General features: G+C 39.6%; 3 protein-coding genes across 3 annotated transcripts; 2 read left to right on the plus strand and 1 right to left on the minus strand.

The window, feature by feature from the left end:
• Positions 1-1,544: 1,544 nt before the first annotated feature.
• On the plus strand, positions 1,545-4,665 carry LOC311082220 (uncharacterized protein; the record flags this gene model as incomplete). Its single annotated transcript, XM_084112954.1, has 5 exons — positions 1,545-1,878; positions 2,081-2,383; positions 3,527-3,643; positions 4,123-4,200; positions 4,547-4,665. 5 exons carry the CDS (start codon positions 1,545-1,547, stop codon positions 4,663-4,665), a joined length of 951 nt encoding a protein of 316 aa, XP_083969080.1.
• A 440-nt stretch (positions 4,666-5,105) lies between these two features.
• On the plus strand, positions 5,106-10,873 carry LOC311066428 (uncharacterized protein). The gene is made up of 8 exons (XM_084087612.1): positions 5,106-5,279; positions 5,529-5,606; positions 7,448-7,513; positions 8,656-8,751; positions 8,960-9,058; positions 9,926-9,944; positions 10,047-10,098; positions 10,202-10,873. Exons 1-8 carry the CDS (start codon positions 5,207-5,209, stop codon positions 10,262-10,264), a joined length of 546 nt encoding a protein of 181 aa, XP_083943738.1. The 5' UTR covers positions 5,106-5,206; the 3' UTR covers positions 10,265-10,873.
• Positions 10,874-13,350: 2,477 nt separating this feature from the next.
• On the minus strand, positions 13,351-17,748 carry LOC311096093 (galactose-specific lectin nattectin-like). Its single transcript, XM_084135055.1, has 6 exons — positions 17,568-17,748; positions 17,160-17,195; positions 16,052-16,131; positions 15,471-15,602; positions 13,602-13,707; positions 13,351-13,510 (listed from the first exon to the last, which is right to left on the minus strand). The coding sequence occupies exons 1-6, from the start codon at positions 17,623-17,625 to the stop codon at positions 13,449-13,451; spliced, it is 474 nt and encodes a 157-aa protein (XP_083991181.1). The 5' UTR covers positions 17,626-17,748; the 3' UTR covers positions 13,351-13,448.
• Between the last annotated feature and the right edge of the window lie 3,879 nt (positions 17,749-21,627).

A 21,627-nucleotide genomic window follows, 5' to 3' on the forward strand; every position in this document is an offset into this window, starting at 1 on the left:
CTGGCGCCCTCTGCCGTCAGCTCAAGCTCAAGTCTACCGCCACGCCGTCCATCTACCAGATTCACTCGATAACTAGCAGACCCCTCAGCTGGAAGCAGGTACGTCTCTGTGCTGGTTCCATACAGCTTCAAGTAGGAGCCCTACACGTAGAACAACAACATTTGCTGGTTCTGGAGGAATCCCTGATGTGATTCTGGGGTGCCCATGGTTGGAGCAGCACAATCCCATCATCTCCTGGAGGACCGGCAAAATTCTGAAGTGGGGGGACTGCTGCTTCCCAAACTGTTTCTTTGCACTTCCGGTGCCGGCTACTCCTCGGGCCAGAGAGCTGCCCCTTTGCTCTACATCCATAGAAATTCGAGTGGAGAAACTTTCGGTGGACGTTCCTCCATGTTATGCCCATTTCAGTGATGTTTTATCCCCCCAGCGAGCCTCCAAACTGCCTTCACACCGACCATGGGATTATGCCATCGGTCAGCTTCAGGGTGAGCCAGTGCCCCGTGGAAAGATCTACCCGCTGTCACTCCCGGAGGAGAAGGCCATGGTGGAATACATCAAAGAGGCTCTGGATCAAGGTTACATCCGCCCGTCTACTTCCCCTGCTGCTTCCAGCTTCTTTTTTGTGGCTAAGAAGGACGGAGGCTTGCGGCCCTGTATAGACTACCGCGCACTCAACCGGATCACTGTCAAGTTTCGCTACCCCCTTCCTCTCGTCCCCGCTGTGCTGGAACATTTCCAAGGTGCCACTGTTTTCTCCAAGTTGGACCTCCGCAGCGCCTACAACCTCATCCGGATACGTGAGGGGGACGAATGGAAGGCGGCCTTGGTGACCCCTACTGGACACTACGAGTACCTCGTTATGCCATATGGATTGGCCAACGCCCCCTCCGTATTCCAGGATTTCATACATGAGGTACTCCGGGAGTTCCTCCACAAGTCTGTTTTGGTCTGTATAGATGATATCCTGATTTACTCCCGGAGTATGGCCGTACATCGCCACTCTACATTACTCTACATCACCCGGACATGGCGCACTCCTCTCATCCACACTTCCCACACATCGCTGGGCACTGGCCACCCACGGGTCAATAAGACTCTCTCGCTACTAAAAGAACGCTTCTGGTGGCCTAACACAGTAGCGGACATCAGAAGGTACGTCAGAGGTTGCAAGGAATGCGCCATCTTGAAGAGTCCACAACATCTTCCCTCTGGTAAGCTTCATCCTCTGCCTGTTCCCAACAGACCCTGGTCACACCTAGGAGTCGATTTCATAGCTGACTTACCTACCTCCAATCACTGTACCTGCATTCTAGTAATCATCGAAAGATTCTCCGAGTCATGTCGTCTAATTCCCCTGAAAGGACTTCCCACCGCCATGCAAACTGCAGAGCTGATGTCAAACCATATTCAGAGTTTATGGAATTCCCCAGGACATATCAGATAGAGGACCACACTTCATCTCCAAGGTATGGAGGGCTTTCTTCTCGCTCCTAGGTGTGACCGTCAGCCTCTCCTCTGGTTATCATCCATAGTCGAACGGGTAGATGGAACGGAAGATACCGGAGATTGGACGTTTCCTCCGTACCTTTTGTCACGGCCACCAGGACTCTTGGAACCAGTTCCTGGGTTGGGCCGAGTATGCACAAAACTCCCTGCGGCAACCTACCACTGGACTCACTCCCTTCCAGTGCGTGCTCGGTTACCAACCCCCACTATTCCCCTGGTCTGGGGAACCATCGGATGTTCCTGCCGTCGACTACTGGTTCCGAGAGAGCGAGAGGGTCTGGGACTCTGCTTACCACCACCTGCAACGGGCACTGCGCAGACGTAGAATGACAGCCGACCTTCGCCGCTCCGATGCTCCAACGTACCAGCCAGGTCAGAAGGTCTGGCTGTCCACCAGGGACATCAGGTTACGTCTGCCTTGCCGAAAGCTGAGTCCTAGGTTCATTGGTCCCTTCAACATTGTGAAGCAGATCAACCCTGTCACTTACCAACTCCAATTACCACCACAAGATTCATCCTACCTTCCACGTCTCCTTGCTGAAGCCTCATCATCCCTCTGTTTCTGTTTCCACAGTGCCTGGCGCAGCGGCGGAACCTCCCCCTCCACTCATCCTAGAAGAGGGTGCCACTTACCAGGTACATGACATCTTGGACTCCCGGCGCCGTGGTGGTCTACTGGAGTACCTCGTGGACTTGGAGGGATACGGCCCCGAGGAACACTCATGGGTACCCAGAGACGATATACTTGATCCTAACCTGCTCGATCAGTTCCACGCCACCCATCCGGAGAAGCCCGCAACCCGGGGCAGAGGCCCGTGGATCAGGTTTTTCAGAATAACAAGTGAATTGACTGTTTTCACAGTCGTTGTTTATTCAGGTGAGTAAATCCTAATGTTTCACATCAGAGGTTATGCTCATTATTCTGACATTAAAAGTGCTTTATGAAATATTACCTGTTTTGCTTTAACTTCATTAGACTTGGCCAGAATTCAGCCATTAAATCTCACCCCTTCTAGCCTGGCAAGCCAGACCTACATCAAGATGTTAGGTCTGGAAACTCACCATAGACACGGTTTAATCCGAGGGGCGGGATAAACGGCTGTCTTTCAAATTCCCTCTGCACGCAATAGTACAGCGCTTAAACCAACCAGAGCGTTTTCCCAACAGCGGAGCTTAGTTGATAGATTCAACTTTTGCCATATCTGGCCGGCAAAACGACAAACACATCTTCCTTTTTTTAAGAATGACTTAAGTGCCGTTCTTTGCTCTTTTCTCAAAGAAAAACTTAACTCCAAGTCCTCCCGAGTCACGGCCAAAGCCGATTCGAAAGACCGTTGTTCTCCATCAGCAGCCGTCATTCTTTGTTTTCAAGTGGCAGCCGTCACAACTCTGTCGTCATATGTTAATATGACGCCCCCGTCTACTCTATACACGACGTGATTGGCCTGACTCAATTTAGGTTTTTGCAGCTAGAAGGTCTATTGAGAGTTGCTAGACCCCCCTGGCTGCGAAATACATTTTGCTGCCGCTAGGGTGCATCTAGATTTCTAGGCTACACCCCTCCCTCTCTTTTTCTAAAATCCCATCGTCAAACCTGAAGACTCAAAATGATTAAAAGACAGACAGTGTCTAGTATCCCAGGAATACTTTCTTTTTTTTGCTGTTTACAAAGACACGTGTGATTTCTCAGAATATCTATTACAGTGAAATCTGCCATAGTAGAAAGTAGAAACATTTAAATGTGGAATGTTCAAAATATTGCTCATACAAAATAATAAAACTACACCTTATTATAGTTTATACTTTACTGCATGTACTGTAGCCTTTTCTAAAATACCCCAAAATACTAAAATGATGTACATTAGGTGACCTTCACTTTCTTTGATACAGATTAAGTCAATATGGCTTCATTTAACCCCTTAAGTGTCGATGTGTGTTCAATACATCTTTAGATATGTTCTGTTGTTGCTCAGGACATCATTTATCTTGTGTGACGTTTAATTTCTATCTATTCCTCTAGTTCTTTTTACATATGGCTGGAGAAAGAGTGCACATGACACAAGCAGCTTACCTCGTGTAGCTTCTGGATTCAGCTTTGCAATTGTTGTGCTGTCGTGTATCAGTTGCCTGAGTGACAGTAAGTGTTTCTGCATGATTTGATTCGACACTTACTTTGTTAAAGTGGCAGGCTAAGTATATATAAGCACAGATTCATTAGGTTAATGAGTTTATTAACAATGGTTTTGTTCATTGATGAGACTTTCAGGTGTCAAGAGAATAGACATGTGACTGAGCCAAACATTAAACCTTACAGACATTCAGCCTGATCAATCATCAGACTTTAGTGTTCCTCACTGCTGTACGACTGAGATAGCCAATGCTCACTGTGGTTGGGAAAGCTTTCACAAATGAAATTAGTGTTTAAACATTACAAAATGAACAACCAATCAGAACGAGAGAGAGAGAGAGAGAGAGAGAGAGAGAGAGAGAGAGAGAGAGAGAGAGAGAGAGAGAGAGAGAGAGAGAGAGAGAGAGAGAGCAGGTGCAGTGCAGTCCAAGTTGGAATCATACAATTCATTCTTCCATTCATGCTTACTTTTCTCTCACTTTTTTTAGCTTTTTTGGTGGGGAATATTATCTTGTCTGGGTCTCAATTGTTCCATTTGATCGACTCATTTGGAATTCCCTCTCTAGGTAACACCTGCATACTGATTCCTTCATAATTCATTACAGTGCTATGCAGCATGTAGTTTTAAATCCCACCTGTTTAATTCCATCTTTTATTCTGTGTAAAAATCCAGTTGATTATAATTCAGCCAATTTCAGCTCGACATAGAACAGCTTGTAGAAATACATGCTGACATGAATGTGAAAACTGAGTTAAGTCATTAAGAGCTCCATAACAAAACCACTAGACTCTTATTTCAGTAGTTTAACATTTATGTTTAAGATCTTCAGAGCAATCCTATGTATTTTAGCTACATGTTATTGACTTTTCTTTTTTTAATGGGAAAATAATAGACGTATTCTCTTATTTTAGGATCTTTAATTGTGGAATCTGTTCCACCACTACTGTTGCTCTTCATGCTAGTTACGCCTTGTCTCCAAGCAGAATTCAAATGTAAGTACATGCTGAAACGCATTCTTATTGTTGTATAGATGTGGAAAGAGTAAATCCTATAATAATATTTGATACTGTATGAATAGAAATGCACTGCTTATATAAAAATAAATGCTTAATTTATTTGCTAAATCATAATTTAAAGTCTGCATGAAACAGGAGTTGCTATTGACAAAAAAAAAAAATATTGAAGGTATTGTAACGCTTAGTTCCACAGAAGATGAAGACGATCATACAATAACATAAGATTTAATATGATACTTAGAACAAGGAGGAACTTAAATACATGGTGATGACAAAATAACGAACAACTGTGATGATGATTACTGTTAGTTTCCATGGTAACTGATGAGTGGCAGCAAATGAGAACAAGGAACACGTGACAAATGAAAACTAGCAGAACATAACGGTGACAGTTATGACATTTTTTGTATTAATATTACAAGGTAAAACAACAAACAAATTTGATTTCATGATGACTGTTCTCAGATTTGTATGTGATTTATGTGACCTGTAAAAGTTGATGAATTCATCTTTTCATTCACAGGTCTCCACCAAAGATGGATAACATCATTCTGGATGATAACAACACCACTCCTAGATATCTTCCTTGTAATTTATGTTTATCTAACCATGTTGGAAGGGGAGAAAGGTACGCTGCTTTATTTTATGTTTAAATAATTGTAATTTTTCATCTAGAAAAAACCCCCCCCGAATATATTATATAGTTATATTGTTAATATAACAAAAATATTTGTAAGTAGATTTGTTGTGGTAAGTCACAAATTTGTCGGCTTTTATGCAAGGACAAATATTTTTTGTAAGGTTTACATTTATAATACACTAAAATCATTGTTTTGTAAGAGATGTGCTGATCAGAAGTGTTTTATTTAATCTACAGAGTATTTGGGATGGACCTGGGTCATTGTATTTATGCAAGTTCTGAAGATGATTGCTTTGTATGAAAACAGCATGACAGGTATTACACATCACTGACATACAACAGTGTCCTTTATTACCCTACACTGTAATTATAAAACATAAAATATGGCGCTAAGAAGTAGAAATTAGATTACTGTGATGTGTATGTCTTATATATGCAAACTAATGCAATAAAAATGTAAAATTTATAAATCATCATTCATATTATTATAAGAAAAAAACAATAAGTCCCCCCCCCCCCCCCCACACACATCTACACTCCAGATACCATAATGAAAAAGCAAGAACATATTTGTTATTTAATTTTGAAAATGTATTAATAAGAAAAAAACTGAAATATCACATTGACACACGGGGTCAGATTTACTAACAGCTTACGCCAGCACAAAACCCTCTAGTCAATTTACTGGTATTTGCACCATTATTTATTTAATGCCATGAACCTAGTTAGTGCTTGACATGCTGTGATAGTTACTGTACAGAGAGCGTGTGAAAGACGGAAGAGAATTTTCTCCACTCGTGTTCATTTACTTGGAAGATGTTATCTGAACGTATAATTTGCCAAGCCATATTATTATTAATTAACTGATATACAGAAACCAACCATCTCTACAACATTCACTGATCTGATCTTTATGGCAAAATGGCTGTGCAGAAGCCTCTCCTCAGTGAATAACACATGCTTGAAATTTGTAAAATGACACCCAAAGATTCAGTGTCTGATGAACCTTGATTCCAAGAGTCATCTCAGGAATAAACCAGACACTGTTCATCATCTGTACAACACCATCCCAACGCCGAGGTTTCATCATTTCATTTAATCATGCAGTGGAAGCTGTTTATACTGTAATCGGCAGGGACTAGAGAACTGGTTAGGGTAGAAGGAAAGCTGAAATAAATAAATAAATAAATAAATAAATAAATAAATAAATAAATAAATAAATAAATAAATAAATAAATACCTGATCCAGATAACTCAGGACATTAGACTGGGCCGTATGTTCACTTTATAATGACAAGCTTTACAGAAATCCATGCGTGCAAAGCTCATCTTATTATATTCCAAAAGACCAGAGATTGTAATCACTCACTGGCAAATGTGCTTCACCTCAGCGCTGAATACTAATGCCAATGTGACACTTCAGTTTTTGGTTATTTTTAATACATTTGCTAAATAATTACACATTTCATTATGGGGCATTGAATATAAACAAAAAAAAAACTGAAATGTGAAAAACATAAAACAGTTTAGTATATAAGGCTGCAAATATATTGTATTCAGTTATCAACAGCATTTTTTCACACACTTTTCCTTAAAAGTGAAATGATTTCTGTAAATTCAGTTGCCATATATGCTGTATGGCTTCTCCATGTTCTGAGTATTTCTTGAACGTAAAAGCAACAAACTATATTATAAAATAATAATAATAATAATTAGGGAGAATCAATCAATAATGAATAATTTACTGCCATTGTGTATTCTGATTATGAGTATTTTAACATTTAAATGTATTTTCAAGTGCTTAATTTTTGGAATATGAAAACATTATGCATACTGAATAATCAGTTACTGCCCAACACTGGGTATTCTCTACCTTTACTAGACCATTTGATTGATTGATTGATTGATTGATTGATTGATTGATTGATTGATTGATTGATTGATTGATTGATTGATTGATTGATTGATTGATTGATTGATTGATTGATTGATTGATTTTGTAGGCCTTTCAGTAAATTAGTCAATAAAACCATGTTGTTGTCTGTATTTTGTTATTACTAGAATAGCTATTATGATATTATGATCCCAGGATAAATCCATATTCTCTTCACATCCTTTTGGCTTTTGAATCAGATTTCAGTTTTGTTTTAACACAGAGACAGAACATTCAGGAATCCAGAGACAACAACAGACTGAGACAAACCAACAAGGATCAAATACATGTAATTACTCACTGCTGAATCTTTATATGAAACCTAATTAAAAATGAATGTAATAATCCTAATTAGCATAAATACAATAAAGTTTACATACATACATGCATATATATATATATATATATATATATATATATATATATATATATATATATATATATATATATATATATATATATATATTTATATATGAAGAGTTCAGGTGCAAAAGCCTCTAAGTGCCATCTGAAAATTTCTTCTAGAATGATAATTTTTTATAAAACTCGTATATTTAGGTTAAGTAATTTCACTTAAATGACAATTAATAGGTAATTTGCATTGCCATTTAAGTGAAATTATTGAACTTAAATATACGAGCTTGATAAAAATGATCATTCTAGAAGAAAATTTCAGATGGCACTTAGAGGCTTTTTGCATCTGAACTCTTCATATATATATATATATATATATATATATATATATATATATATACAGTGGGGAGAGCAAGTATTTGATACACTGCTGATTTTGCAGGTTTTCCCACTTACAAAGCATGTAGAAGTCTGTAATTTTTATCATAGGTACACTTCAACTGTGAGTGACGGAATCTAAAACAAAAATCCAGAAAATGACATTGTATGATTTTTAAGTAATTAATTTGCATTTTATTGCATGACATAAGTATTTGATCACCTACCAACCAGTAAGAATTCCGGCTCTCACAGACCTGTTAGTTTTTCTTTAAGAAGATAAAAATGTTATCTTGATTTTCTTGATAAAAATTACAGACCTCTACATGCTTTGTAAGTAGGAAAACATGCAAAATCGGCAGTGTATCAAATACTTGTTCTCCCCACTGTATATATATATATATATATATATATATATATATATATATATATATATATATATATATATATATATATATATATAAACTTGATTGTATTTATGCTATATAATGTTGCAATGACAAGACATCAGTTTAATTAATGCAACTATTTGATTGTTTGATTGTTTGATGTTTTGTTTTGTGTGTGTGTGTGTGTGTGTGTGTGTGTGTGTGTGTGTGTGTGTGTGTGTGTGTGTGTGTGTGTGTGTGTGTGTGTGTGTGTGTGTGTGTGTGTGTGTGTGTGTGTGTGTGTGTGTGTGTGTGTGTGTGTGTGTTATAGTGCATCTCTGTAATTTCATCATGTACATGTTTGGAGCAGTTGGTCTTGTTTTGTTGAGCTCTGTTACACTGACAGCAGAACTGATCCTGAAAGCACGTAAGTGTATATCTAAAATAGTATATTACATTATAGAAATCTTTTAACTTTTAACAGTTTTACAAAAAAAAAAAAAAAAAAAAACCTTCCTGAAAATGAACCGAACACAACATTATACAACTACTAAAATGTGCTTTACCGTTTCGCTTTTAAATGTCCCGTGTATCTTCATTTCTCTTCAATGTTATTCTATCATTTTAATTCTTAGGAAACGGTGAGCGCATCTTGAAGGATCTGAGAGTCATTGTCTTCCCCTCCGAATGTGTTTTTGCCTTGTATTGGCTCATTTTACTAATGCATGCTTACTGTAAGTATCTTTTAAAAAAGATATATTTTATTTATTATTATCAGGAGTTCAAGGGTGTAGCACTGAAACCCAATTGTAAATGCTACAATTTCCAAGGATCAGCATTCTCCCCTAAAAGTGATCAGGCTGAGCAAACCGTAAGTCATAGAGACTTGAAACTTTTAGGGCTGATAGTTCTCACAGCATCTACAACGTCACCAAGGCTCGCCCCGATCGGCCTGATGGTGGCGCTACAGTGATAAAATGTAGCCTATACGACTTGTAATGGCTCATAACTCCAAACTGGTTTATGTTTTCAACTGTTTTCAAACAGAATTATGCATAAAGCGTAAACACAAAACACACTAATTTTGCATATAGCGCGGGAACTGAAGATCGAATTTGTATTGATTTTGCAGAGACAGATTTATGTGGCCAAGTGTAAATGGAACCGTTTTAACAAATCGAATAGCTTTCCAGTCAGTAAAAATGCATGAAGTGGTGTAAATAGGCCTTTATTGTGAGTTTTTAATAATCTAAAGAAACCTTTTACACTATAATGAACCTTGAAACAATGGAAATATTCATTGGATGTTAAAGTTTCTTCACTGAAGCTTCAATAACAGTAAATAACCTGTAGTTTTTAAGAGTGTATGCTAATATGACAGTGAACAGGGCTGGTGGTTCACTGGTTTATTTGGCAGTATCCATAATGTTAATTTGTAACAGATGCAAACAGTTATTGAAATGAAGGAGGTTCAATGCTGGTAAAATGAGACAAACATTCACATACTCCTTACAGAGACTGATTTATTCCTGTGATTCTGATTTTCCCTTAATAATTATTATTAACATGTTAAACAACTTTCTCTCTCTAATGTCATATAGGGAAGGTTGTTCCAACTAAGTAAGTTCAGATTTTGATTCAATACAGCTCTCATGTGGGCCTATACAGCACATTCAACTGTGTATATCAATGTTAAATCTGTAATTGTCTTCGCTGATACAGATTTACACACAATCAAAGGAACACACATAAAAGACACAGCCGTCAACTCATGGTAATACATGAATTATGTGTGATATAAACTGATCTGCAAGGTTTGTCATCCTCACAGTTCAGATGTGTAGTTGCCAAATAACAATGTCTTGTTTTAAACACAGAACACAGAACCAGCAGAGACTCATGAAATGAAGAATCTGTCAGCGCTTGATTCTGCTGTTTGACAGACACAGTAACTGAGACACGGACTCTTCCACATTTCTCCTGTACTCTGATGCTCTCTCCGTCTGTAAAAACCAACTAAACCAGAATAAAGACTTCAAAATGTGTTGCATTCTGTTGCAAATTGCTTGGATAATTTTATATTGGTTGTTGAATCATTTCAAAAGTTAATCATGGCAGTATTAAGCTTGTTATAATCAAAAAGTTTTTTTTTTTTTTTTTTTCAGAAACAGTCAGATTTCGGTACAGCGCTTTTGTAAATGTGTTGAATATTCATCTTTGAGTATTTATTTAAATATGAGGGAGTTGAAGATGTTTTGTAAATGTTTTTTTGATATTGCATAAGTATTAGGCATCAACTTTAATGCACAGACTGTTTTTACTTTTAATGATTTTTCAACTGAAAATGGATCTGCTTATGTTTGTGTTTGTCTTTATTTTGATAATGTACTGTATGTAGTCATACACTGAAGGTGCAGAATTGGCTGTGCCAAATATATTTTTGTAATGTTTACAAACCAGTTTGTAAAAACATACAAATCCTTTTGTAAAGTATCTGAATTTAGTCTATGTGTGTGTGAGTGCTGTCAGATAATAATAAATGTTCAGAGTACGCTTTCTATTGTCTTCAAGCTCGTCAAATATGAAAAAGAAAAAAAACACTTTCTGCTTAAAAAGTGTTCAGTTGTCCAGTTATTCTGGTCGATTTCATAAGAACCACTAGTTTTTCAGTAGACTGTTTCTATTATGTTGCTGGTTACTGCTCATATAGAAGATTGACTTTTAGTTTCATCAAATTGATCTGTTGTCATCTAACAATAATATACAATGCAGATTTATTAACCTCAATCAATCTTATATAAGCCCCAATGGAAAAACATTAAAATCATTAATAGACCAACATCACAACAGACTATCACCTCTGCCCTCTTTGGCTCATATAGTAAAGTTGTTAAAAGTGTATTATTTCTTCACATGCTGATTAGTATTTCCCTGCGTTTACTGTAGTAATGTGATCAGGTAGCCCAAACAGCAAACTGAGTTTTTCTGCTGGACATTGTGTAATAAGTGTACTCATGTTACACAAGATGCATGTCAGCCAATCAGAAGGGGTCTGTGTGTTCCGAGGTCAAATCCCACAAATCCCATGACTCCAGTGGAGGGAGAAATGACTTCCAACACTTAATCTGTGTGTCATCAATGTTCACTGCATAACTTGTCTTTTTTTTTAATCTGAGAAAGTCATACATCATCATTTGGACTGTTATTCAAACTCAGGGGATTTCTGTATGTATCATCCAAAGCTGTTTTTATTGAGTCAGAAAGTTAGTGATTCTTAATATTTAAAGAACATTCAAAGAATGTTTTCTGCCAACATTATGAGAACATTCATCAAAAATACACTGATAAAAAATGTTGTGAAGTTAATACTTCAGAAAAAATACAATTTCTATTAAAAAGTCAATAATATATTAGTACTCAATTCAAGGTTGTAGAAATTAAAGTGTAAATATCAATATTATAAAATTAAGTAAAGACTACTCAACTTTTCTGGTACTGGTGTTCTCATCATGCACTGGGGCATAAATAATTAATAATGCTGCTTTTATCAATGTTTTTTTGTTGCTGTATTTACTGCATCAGCAGTTTAGGTTGTTATATCTGGAGGTAATTTAGAGTTTTCGGGTTAGTTAGTTAAAGTTAGTTAAATATATATATATATATATATATATATATATATATATTTTTTTTTTTTTTTTTTTTTTTTTTGAAGAATGATGTAAACTAAACCGATGATGGACCCCACTGACTTCAGTCCATTGATTGTCTGGTTACCAACAAAATATCTCCTTTTGTGTTCAACAGAAGGAAGAAATCATAAATGTACCTCTCCTGAAGTTATTATCCCTCCATTATTTCGTTTTTTTTTTTCACGAGTACTAACTGTGAAAGTAATGCAATTATTAACCTGGGATAAACTGTAATTTCACTCTGAAACTGTTAACAGTGTGTTGAATATATCAATCACAAGTTTTGATGCATCGAGTTTAAGACCAACACAACTTTTGAATTTGCTAACATTACCCTGAAAAAAAAATGTGTAGAAATGACTTTGAAACATTTTTTTTTTTTTCCTTTCGGAAATTACTAATTACTAGTACGTTTCACAAATAATTAAAAAAGAAACAGCTAATTAAACATGAATTTTTTTAAGAGGAAAGTCTGAAATAGTATTGTAAACTTACACTTAAGCTTACTTCAGATTACTACATATAATCTTTCATTTACAGCTTAGAACAATCGTGTTTATGTAAAAAGCAGATTTTCCAAAAAGGGACACGGATGTCAGTATGTGGGATTGTGGGATTGTAAGGATTGCACGGCTGGAGCAAAGATGATCTCTGAGAAAACAAAGGACTTTCTGCATTGACACAAGGCTTGCTGTCTTCCATATCTTTATACACAATAATAATATTTTATTAGTAATATGTGTCGTGTGTGTGTGTGTGTGTGTGTGTGTGTGTGTGTGTGTGTAATAAACAAATTGTACATGCGTTGTGGAGTCACATAGGCGCACTACTAACACACTCTTTAAATAACAAAAATAATACTATGCCATTGATTGACTTTAGAGCAGGTTTCAGTTGGTCAATGCCTTTATTTTTAGTTCCTCCCCACATTGAAACATTGTGACGTCCCTGATCCGGCCCACGTCTGGCACATGTGGAAAGATTATCTGGCCCTCATGCAGCGTGGAATGACGGCCCTTGGGTGGACCGCTCCTGTTTGCCAGATCTGGGCCACAAGCAGGCCATAGCAATGCCACATGTCAGCCAAGAGCAAAGAAATAAACCAGAACTGGACCTTATCTGAGCCACAAAGTCTGTGAATATATATATTTTTATTTTTTTTACTCTTGGTGCCATTTTAGGATGCCAAATTAGTTATTCTAACTTGTGTTAGTGAGAAAAGAGAGACCGTGGAGTGGTTTATTATAATTAAGTATATATAAAAAATGGTGTTTAACAGGCGTCATTTAACATAGCATTCACAAAAAAAAAACAATCCAACAACCTAAATTATCCTTTTTTTTAAAACACATTTATTACCTCCATTGAACATTTCTAAAGGAAAGTAAATTAGTTAAAGGTGCTTGTTTCTTCTATTGATTTTGCACATGCTGGTTCAGTTCACACACACAAACGACTTCTTTACAGTACATACGTCATCATCCCAGTAGCCACCACCTGTTGCAAAAAAGAAAAACAATGTTGTTTTTTATCATTTGTATATTATGAAAAACTAAATAATGTGTTTATGAACATTAAAAGCACTTACTATATTGCAGCTCAAGGCAGCGCTCATTGTACCAGTCATCATCGGGCTCAGGCGACCAGTGTTCAAAGTTCATTTTGGTTCCATCACTCCAGAACCAAGTTCCCTCCTGTGAACAGAAGTCAGTCAAGTCAAGTCATCTTCATTTATATAGCGCTTTTAACAATGTAGATTGTTTCAAAGCAGCTTTACAGAGATAAGCGTATAATTTAAGGTAACAGAGATTGTTTTGGCTTTATAGCGGTTCTTTAATAAAGTTATTTTCTAGCTAAAGATAGTTTTAATCGATTCGCTTCCGTCGCAACAATCATTTGTTATTAAATTAGGGGCCGCTAAGGCGACACCATTCTCTCTACACAGACTTTAAACGCGAACCTGTGAGAAACGCTGATGGCGTTCACATGCACATTAAGAATTGGTTCTATAGTTATGTGTGCTTGAATATATGTGCGCAGGTTTGGAATTCCCTACAAGCCAAGCTTAAACAAAGTACTGGTCTTTCCTTATAGATTTTGATTCAGAATTTTATTTTATTTTGTCACTTCGGGGTAGGTACGCAAATTGAATTTTTCTGACGCTTTATCTGTAGAGTGAAGGGATCCTCCATAGGGAGAGACTAGTTGGCACTTCAGCACTGCGTTGTCATCGGGTCCAGGCGAAGGTTCTTCGTCAGATCTGGATACGGCCTGGATCCGGCAGGCTGCGGGAAAACCTCGGGATAAACAAAGACACTAAAATTAGCGTAGATGCCATTCTTCTCATGATGTAACGAGTACATCAGGATTTATGGGAAGTGTTCGACTGCTGGCGGTAGATCCTTCTCCTATTTAGCACCAAAACTCTGGAACAGTCTTCCTACCATTGTCCGGGAAGCAGACACACTCTGTCAGTTCAAAGCTAGACTAAAAACACATCTCTTTGACCTAGCTTTCACATAATACATTATAGACTTCTATAATACAATGTTAGGCTGCATAGATTAGGTCAGCCGGAACCGGGAACACTTCCCATAAATCCTGATGTACTTGTTACATCATGAGAAGAATGGCATCTACGCTAATTTTAGTGTCTTTGTTTATCCCGAGGTTTTCCCGCAGCCTGCCGGATCCAGGCCGGATCCAGATCTGATGAAGGACCTTCGCCTGGACCGATGACAACGCAGTGCTGAAGTGCCAACTAGTCTCTCCCTATGGAGGATCCCTTTACCACTCTACAGATAAAGCGTTGTTGCGAAAATTAGTTTTGTGTACCTACCCCGAAGTGACAAATAAAATAAAACTCTGTATCAAAATTTATAAGGAAAGACCAGTACTTTGTTTAGGCTTGGTAGGCTTGGCCTTCCCATAGTTCCATTTCCTGCTTCCGGTTATGTTTGTGATTTAGTTAATAATGATGATTGAACATTACTGATGAACACCTGCTGTTAACAGGCAGAATCACTGAAGGAAAGAGAAACACAAGAACTACAACTGCAACTTTAGTTTGCAGTTTGACTCTTTGCTTTTTAAGTTACTTGTTGGTTGTAGTAACAGTGAGATTCAAATGCTGATGTCTTCATGTCTGTGTGAGTCTAAAGATTTTTCCCAATAAAAAAAAAAAATTATATATATGTATATATTTTTTTTTTATGAAAACATGAAACATGAAAAGCCAAGAGTCAAACTGCCCAACTAGCAAACACTGATCAGAATAATGAGAACTACTGCTGACGTCTGACAGAAATAAAGTCTGTCTGGTTAGTAATAGTCTGGTTTATATAAATAGACCAACCGGCTGTATGTACATTATTCCTTACTTAGCAGTGTTGACTTAACACTGGGGATTTTGCTGTGCAGTAGTACAAAAAGCATAATCAAAATAATATTTGCATACTTGAACAGCATCATGACCTCCGATCCAGGAACGATTCCAGCTCCCACCTCCTCTCATCAAACTAAGTACAAAACTGACCTCCTCTTTGCTGTGTGTAGAAGCAAGGTTCCCATCCAAGGCCAAACAAAATTTCTGTAGAGACATGAGCAAACATAAATGTATAAAATTAATGTATAGCTTTAAATTAAAATCTGTGACACGCCTTTAATTAACATCGAAATAATTTTTACTCATGTAGTTTATTTTTTGCCTTATTCTGTCTTTAGAGGTGAGACTATAAAAGGTTAGTTATATGGTACATATAGATTAGATATAACTTAACACGTATTAAGTTAACAATATATTTAGTGATCCTCTCATGACAACATGAATTGTGTTGTGTCTGTATTCTCATCACAGTGATGTATGTGCGCCCCCAGAACTCCATTATTAACTGTGGACATATTTTTGTTTTTAAACTGAGGAACAAGTTGAAATTATTTTCCTGCAAAAATTAACAGGTGTCAAAGATGTTTACATAGCTTAAGTTGTAAATTTAACCAAGAATATAATATGATTTTTATGTTTCATATGTATCATACCTCTGCATCAGCCCATGTTTGAAGGTCAAAGAAAATCTTGAAGCATCTGCATCCATAGGCAGACCACCCTTCCTTGCAGGCTGTTAAATGGAAGTTTTATTTGTTTGTTTTTTGTTTTGTTTTCCATTAATGACCATTTATGCAATTAAATAACATTTAAGGTAGAACATTTCTAATCGCTCAGTTCCCCCCATCTCTAAAAATCGGATTCCATGTTAGTTCTTGTTGTTTTACGATCTCTGCCTCGTTCTCTTTTCTCCAGCAGACTCTCCTCCGTTCACCGTTTGATTAAATTAGGAGATTTATCTTCTCCATGTCAACCTTTCTTGTTCGTTGTGACAACTAAACCTGCCACTAACTAACCACTAACTTACTTCTGTCACTAACTAACCACTACCTAACCTAACTTCTGCCACTAATTAACCACTAACTAACATCTGCCACTAATTAACCTCTGCCACTGACATGAATGAAGAATGATCATGTGAATCTCAATAATGGTGACATGGTTCTCTACCGTAATGCATTCTGGGTGCATCTTACAAAACTCATCAGTGTCTCCCAAAATGCATTGCGTCATAAAGCATGTCACCGTTATTGAGATTCATGTGCTGATTCTTGAATGTTGAGAGTCTCAATGAAAAATATTTGAAATGTATAGATTTTTTATTTAAATACTGTTGAACGTCATGCTGTTGAAATATTAATATGATCAATTATATGAAATTTATAACACATATGAAGGTCTAGAAGAGATCACCTGATCAGAGCACTAACTGATGATTATATCGTTATCATCATCATCAAGTAAATGACATCATCTGATCATATTTTCTCTTATTGTTTCTGCCATAACACACTCCAGCAGCCATTAATACAACAAGACTCAAACTGCCCAACTAAAGCAAACACCGATCACCATAATGGTGACATCAAACTTGAAAAAAAAAAAACTGGAGGGAAAACGTGCATTGAAAATCATATGGAGAGATCACTGTGAGATCAACATGTTGACTGGGTAAGGTAGAGAAATGCAAAGGTTTTGGACTTTTGGACTGTACTTTACATACACACTGACAAGAGAAGTAGAAGACTAGAGAAACCTTACCGCGACAACGTTCATTTCCAATAGGCTTCGTTTCCACTTAAAAAGAAAGAAATACTACATTATTAAAACAGAACTGCTAGTAGCAGCAGCAGTAGTAGTGGTACTGCTATACTATTACTACTACTACTACTAATAATAATAATATACTACGGATTAACACATACATTTGTTGATGATTTTGTTTTCAAAATAATAATAATACAAATACATTTTTTAACAATCTATAACTTTAGCTGATATAATTGTATAAATATTATTGTTTTATTGTCTTACTGTTATGATAATAATTAAGAAACAAACTTTATTTTATTGCACAAACTATATTAAACCATTCTGATAAGTCATTACAGAGTCCCAGGTGTGCTATAGTTAACAGTTATGATGTGAAACATGGAATAATGCTCTTACCTGAAACACTCAAAGCTACGAGAAGACCGAGAGACAGGTAGACAGTCCAGACCGCCATTGTTTCTCAAACAATACTGAACTCTGCACGGAATTTAAAACAGAATTATACATAAATAATTATTAAAAAGGTTTAATGGTTAAATTGTGTATTTTCACGACACAAACCAGTTCAGTAGATCAATGTGAATGTCTGGATATTGCGTTGTTGAGCTCTGGGTTATCTTTATATACTGGAGGAGAGTTAGTTTATCAGCATCTGCTCATGTTCTCACATCCTGTTCAAACACTGTACTTCTATAGTTTGTACTTGACCCATTTCTACACAGTAAGTGTCATGAACTGCTCCAAGACTCGAAGGTAGATCCAAATGCAGCTTTATTGGCTGGGACAATCCAGAGGCGTAATCCAAAGTACAGGCAAGGTTCATACACAGGCAGGCAGTCAAAACAAAGAAACAAACAAAACAAACAAACAGGCAGGGACCAGAGGCAAGAGAGTAAACCAGGGAACAGGGCAAGATATCAAGAACCAAGAAACACGAAAACTAGGAGAATGCTCTGAAATGCAGTGTGACACAAACAAGACTTCGCGGTGAGTGAATGAATGGACAAGGTATATATAGACTGAGACTAACAGGATGATAAGACAAAGGTGAATGCAATCAGTGAAAGAGGTACAGGTGAATGTGATCAGTGATAATGAGTCCAGGCAGTGAGTTCTGGGAAATGTAGTTTGAGAGTGATAATGGTCTTACGTGGAGTGCCCTCTGGTGGCTCTCAAGGGCAACTCCAGCTGGTGATCGTTACATAGCCCCCCCTTTAAGGAGCGGATTCCAGACGCTCCTAAAACTGTCCAGGAGGGAGGTGGAGCGGAGGCGGACCCGGGGGCGGGACGGAGGGCCAGGCCCGTGCAGCGGAAGGGGACCTGAAGACTCTGGCAGGGCGGCAGGCCAGGGCGGAGCAGGCTGTTCAGGCGGCCAGGGCGGAGCAGGCTGTGCAGGCGGCCAGGGCGGAGCAGGCTGTGCAGGCGGCCAGGGCGGAGCAGGCAGTGCAGGCGGCCGGGGCGGAGCAGGCAGTGCAGACGGCCGGGGCGGAGCAGGCAGTGCAGGCGGCCGGGGCGGAGACGACCCTTCAGGCGGATTCAACGGTTCAGGAACATGAACGGGCTCAAGAACAGGAACAGGAACGGGCTCAGGGGATGCGGTGGCCATCTTGTCCGAAGACACAGGCGTGGAGTCGGCCATCTTGTCCGAAGACACAGGCGTGGAGTCGGCCATCCTGTCCGAGGACACAGGCGTGGAGTCGGCCATCTTGTCCGAAGACATAGGCGTGGAGTCGGCCATCTTGTCCGAAGACACAGGCGTGGAGTCGGCCATCTTGTCCGAAGACACAGGCCCAGTCGGCCATCTTGTCCGAAGACACAGGCGTGGAGTCGGCCATCTTGTCCGAAGACACAGGCATGGAGTCGGCCCTCTTGTCCGAGGACACAGGCGTGGATTCGGCCCTCTTGTCCGAAGACACAGGCGCAGAAAGAGGAAGAGGAACAGATTCAGGCTCAGGATCAGTATCAGGATCAGATTCAGGAACAATTTCAGTCTCGGCGGGACGAGACTCTGGACGGGCAGACGTGACCTGAAGCTCTCGCTCTGGCTCGGCAGGACTGACGTGAAGCTCTGGCTCTGGCTCGGCAGGACTGATGTGAAGCTCTGGCTCTGGCTCGGCAGGACTGACGTGAAGCTCTGGCTCTGGCTCTGGCTCGGCAGGACTGACGTGAAGCTCTGGCTCTGGCTCGGCAGGACTGACGTGAAGCTCTGGCTCTAACTTGGCAAGACTGAAGTGAAGCTCTGGCTCTGGCTCGGCAGGACTGACGTGAAGCTCTGGCTCTGGCTCTGGCTCGGCAGGACTGACGTGAAGCTCTGTCTCTGGCTCGGCATAAGTGACGGGAAGCTCAGTCTCTGGATCGGAATCAGCGCGCTCTGAGCTTGACGGAACCAGCGGCGGCGAGGGCTTTGAGCTGGGCAGGACCAGCGGCGAAGAGGGCTTTGAGCTGGGCAGCGATGAGGGCTCTGTGCTGGGCAGCGATGAGAGCTCTGTGCTGGACGGAACCAGTGGCGAAGAAGACTCTGAGCTGGGCGGGACCAGCGGTGAAGGCTCTGTGCTGGGCGGGACCAGCGGTGAAGAGGACTCTGAGCTGGACGGGACCAGCGGTGAAGAAGACTCTGAGCTGGGCGGGACCAGCGGTGAAGGCTCTGTGCCGGGCGGGACCAGCAGTGAAGAGGACTCTGAGCTGGACGGGACCAGCGGTGAAGAAGGCTTTGAGCTGGGCGGGACCAACGGTGAAGGCTCTGGACTGGACGGGACCAGCGGTGAAGAGGACTCTGAGCTGGACGGGACCAGTGACGAAGGAGACTCTGGGCTGGCTTGAAGTGCAGGCTCGGCTGGACTGGTGTGAAGCTCTGGATCGGCAGAAGTGACGTGAACAGTCTCTGGATCAGCAGAAGCGACGTGAACAGTCTCTGGATCAGCAGAAGCGACGTGAAGTGCGGGCTCAACCTCGCCCACTATGAAGGGAGACCCACAAAAGAGCAAAACAAAATCTATATATTGAACCAGAGTCCATCTGGGGTCCCCCTCAGGCAAATAAAAACTCACGTCCTGATCCAGTCCCATCCAAAAGCAATCCTTGAGTTCCCCGTCGTCCAGCGGGGCCAGGTGGCAACAAGCCACAAACTCACCTACATAGTCCTCTATGGGGCGACCATCCTGGAAGATGGAGCAGAGTCTAGTTACTGGGTCCATGTTGTCCTTGCTGCTGGATCTGGGTATGGCGAAGTCTTCTGTCATGAACTGCTCCAAGACTCGAAGGTAGATTCAAATGCAGCTTTATTGGCTGGGGCAATCCAGAGGCGTAATCCAAAGTACAGGCAAGGTTCATACACAGGCAGGCAGTCAAAACAAAGAAACAAACAAAACAAACAAACAGGCAGGGACCAGAGGCAAGAGAGTAATCCAGGGAACAGGGCAAGATATCAAGAACCAAGAAACACGAAAACTAGGAGAATGCTCAGAAATGCAGTGTGACACAAACAAGACTTCACAGTGAGTGAATGAATGTACAACGTATATATAGACTGAGACTAACAGGATGATAAGACAAAGGTGAATGCAATCAGTGAAAGAGGTACAGGTGAATGTGATCAGTGATAATGAGTCCAGGCAGTGAGTTCTGGGAAATGTAGTTTGAGAGTGATAATGGTCTTACGTGGAGTGCCCTCTGGTGGCTCTCAAGGGCAACTCCAGCTGGTGATCGTTACAGTAAGGGTACGTTTACATGACAAGTTTTTCCTTTGAGTTTTCTGCGTGTAGACGACACCATTGTCAAAACGATCCCCATTCATACGAATCCACGAAAATGACTAAAAACCCTTTATTCTGCTGCCAGGCCAGTAGATGGCGATGAAACACTATAGACTGAACACGTATTACGTGTCATTGTCTGCAGAGATTTGCATTTTTGTTTTCAAAAGCTTGCACTTTGAAACCCGTTAAAAAAAATCAAAATAATAATTTCTGGCACCCAAAATGCTGTTGTCGTGTAAATGAACGACCAGAATGCATTAAAAGTTTAAAATGTTAAAAATGGTGTCATGTAAACAGCCCCTAAAATCCCCTGTGTTAAATCAACACAACTCAGATCACTTAGGCTATGGTCCCACACTACAGTGTTAAAGTTACAGAGATAATTAGTTGAATAATTAAGTGATGATTGAGCATTAGTGATGAACACCTGCTGTTAACAAGCAGAATCACTGAAGGAAAGAGAAACACAAGAACTACAACTGACTTCAGCCTCAGTCTTTAGCCCTATCTCAGGCGTCCTCAACTCTGGACCTTGAGATCTACTTTCCTGCAGAGTTTTGCTCCAACCCTAATCAAACACACCTGAACAAGCTAATCAAGGTCATCATGATTACTACAACACAGGTACACAGCAAAATCCCCAGTGGTAAACCAACACTTCTCAGAGTACATAGTATTGTTCCAATCTAGTATTTAAAGTG

The sequence above is a fragment of the Abramis brama genome (assembly GCF_963993115.1).
Source record: "Abramis brama genome assembly, chromosome: 1".
Taxonomy (NCBI): domain Eukaryota; kingdom Metazoa; phylum Chordata; class Actinopteri; order Cypriniformes; family Leuciscidae; genus Abramis; species Abramis brama.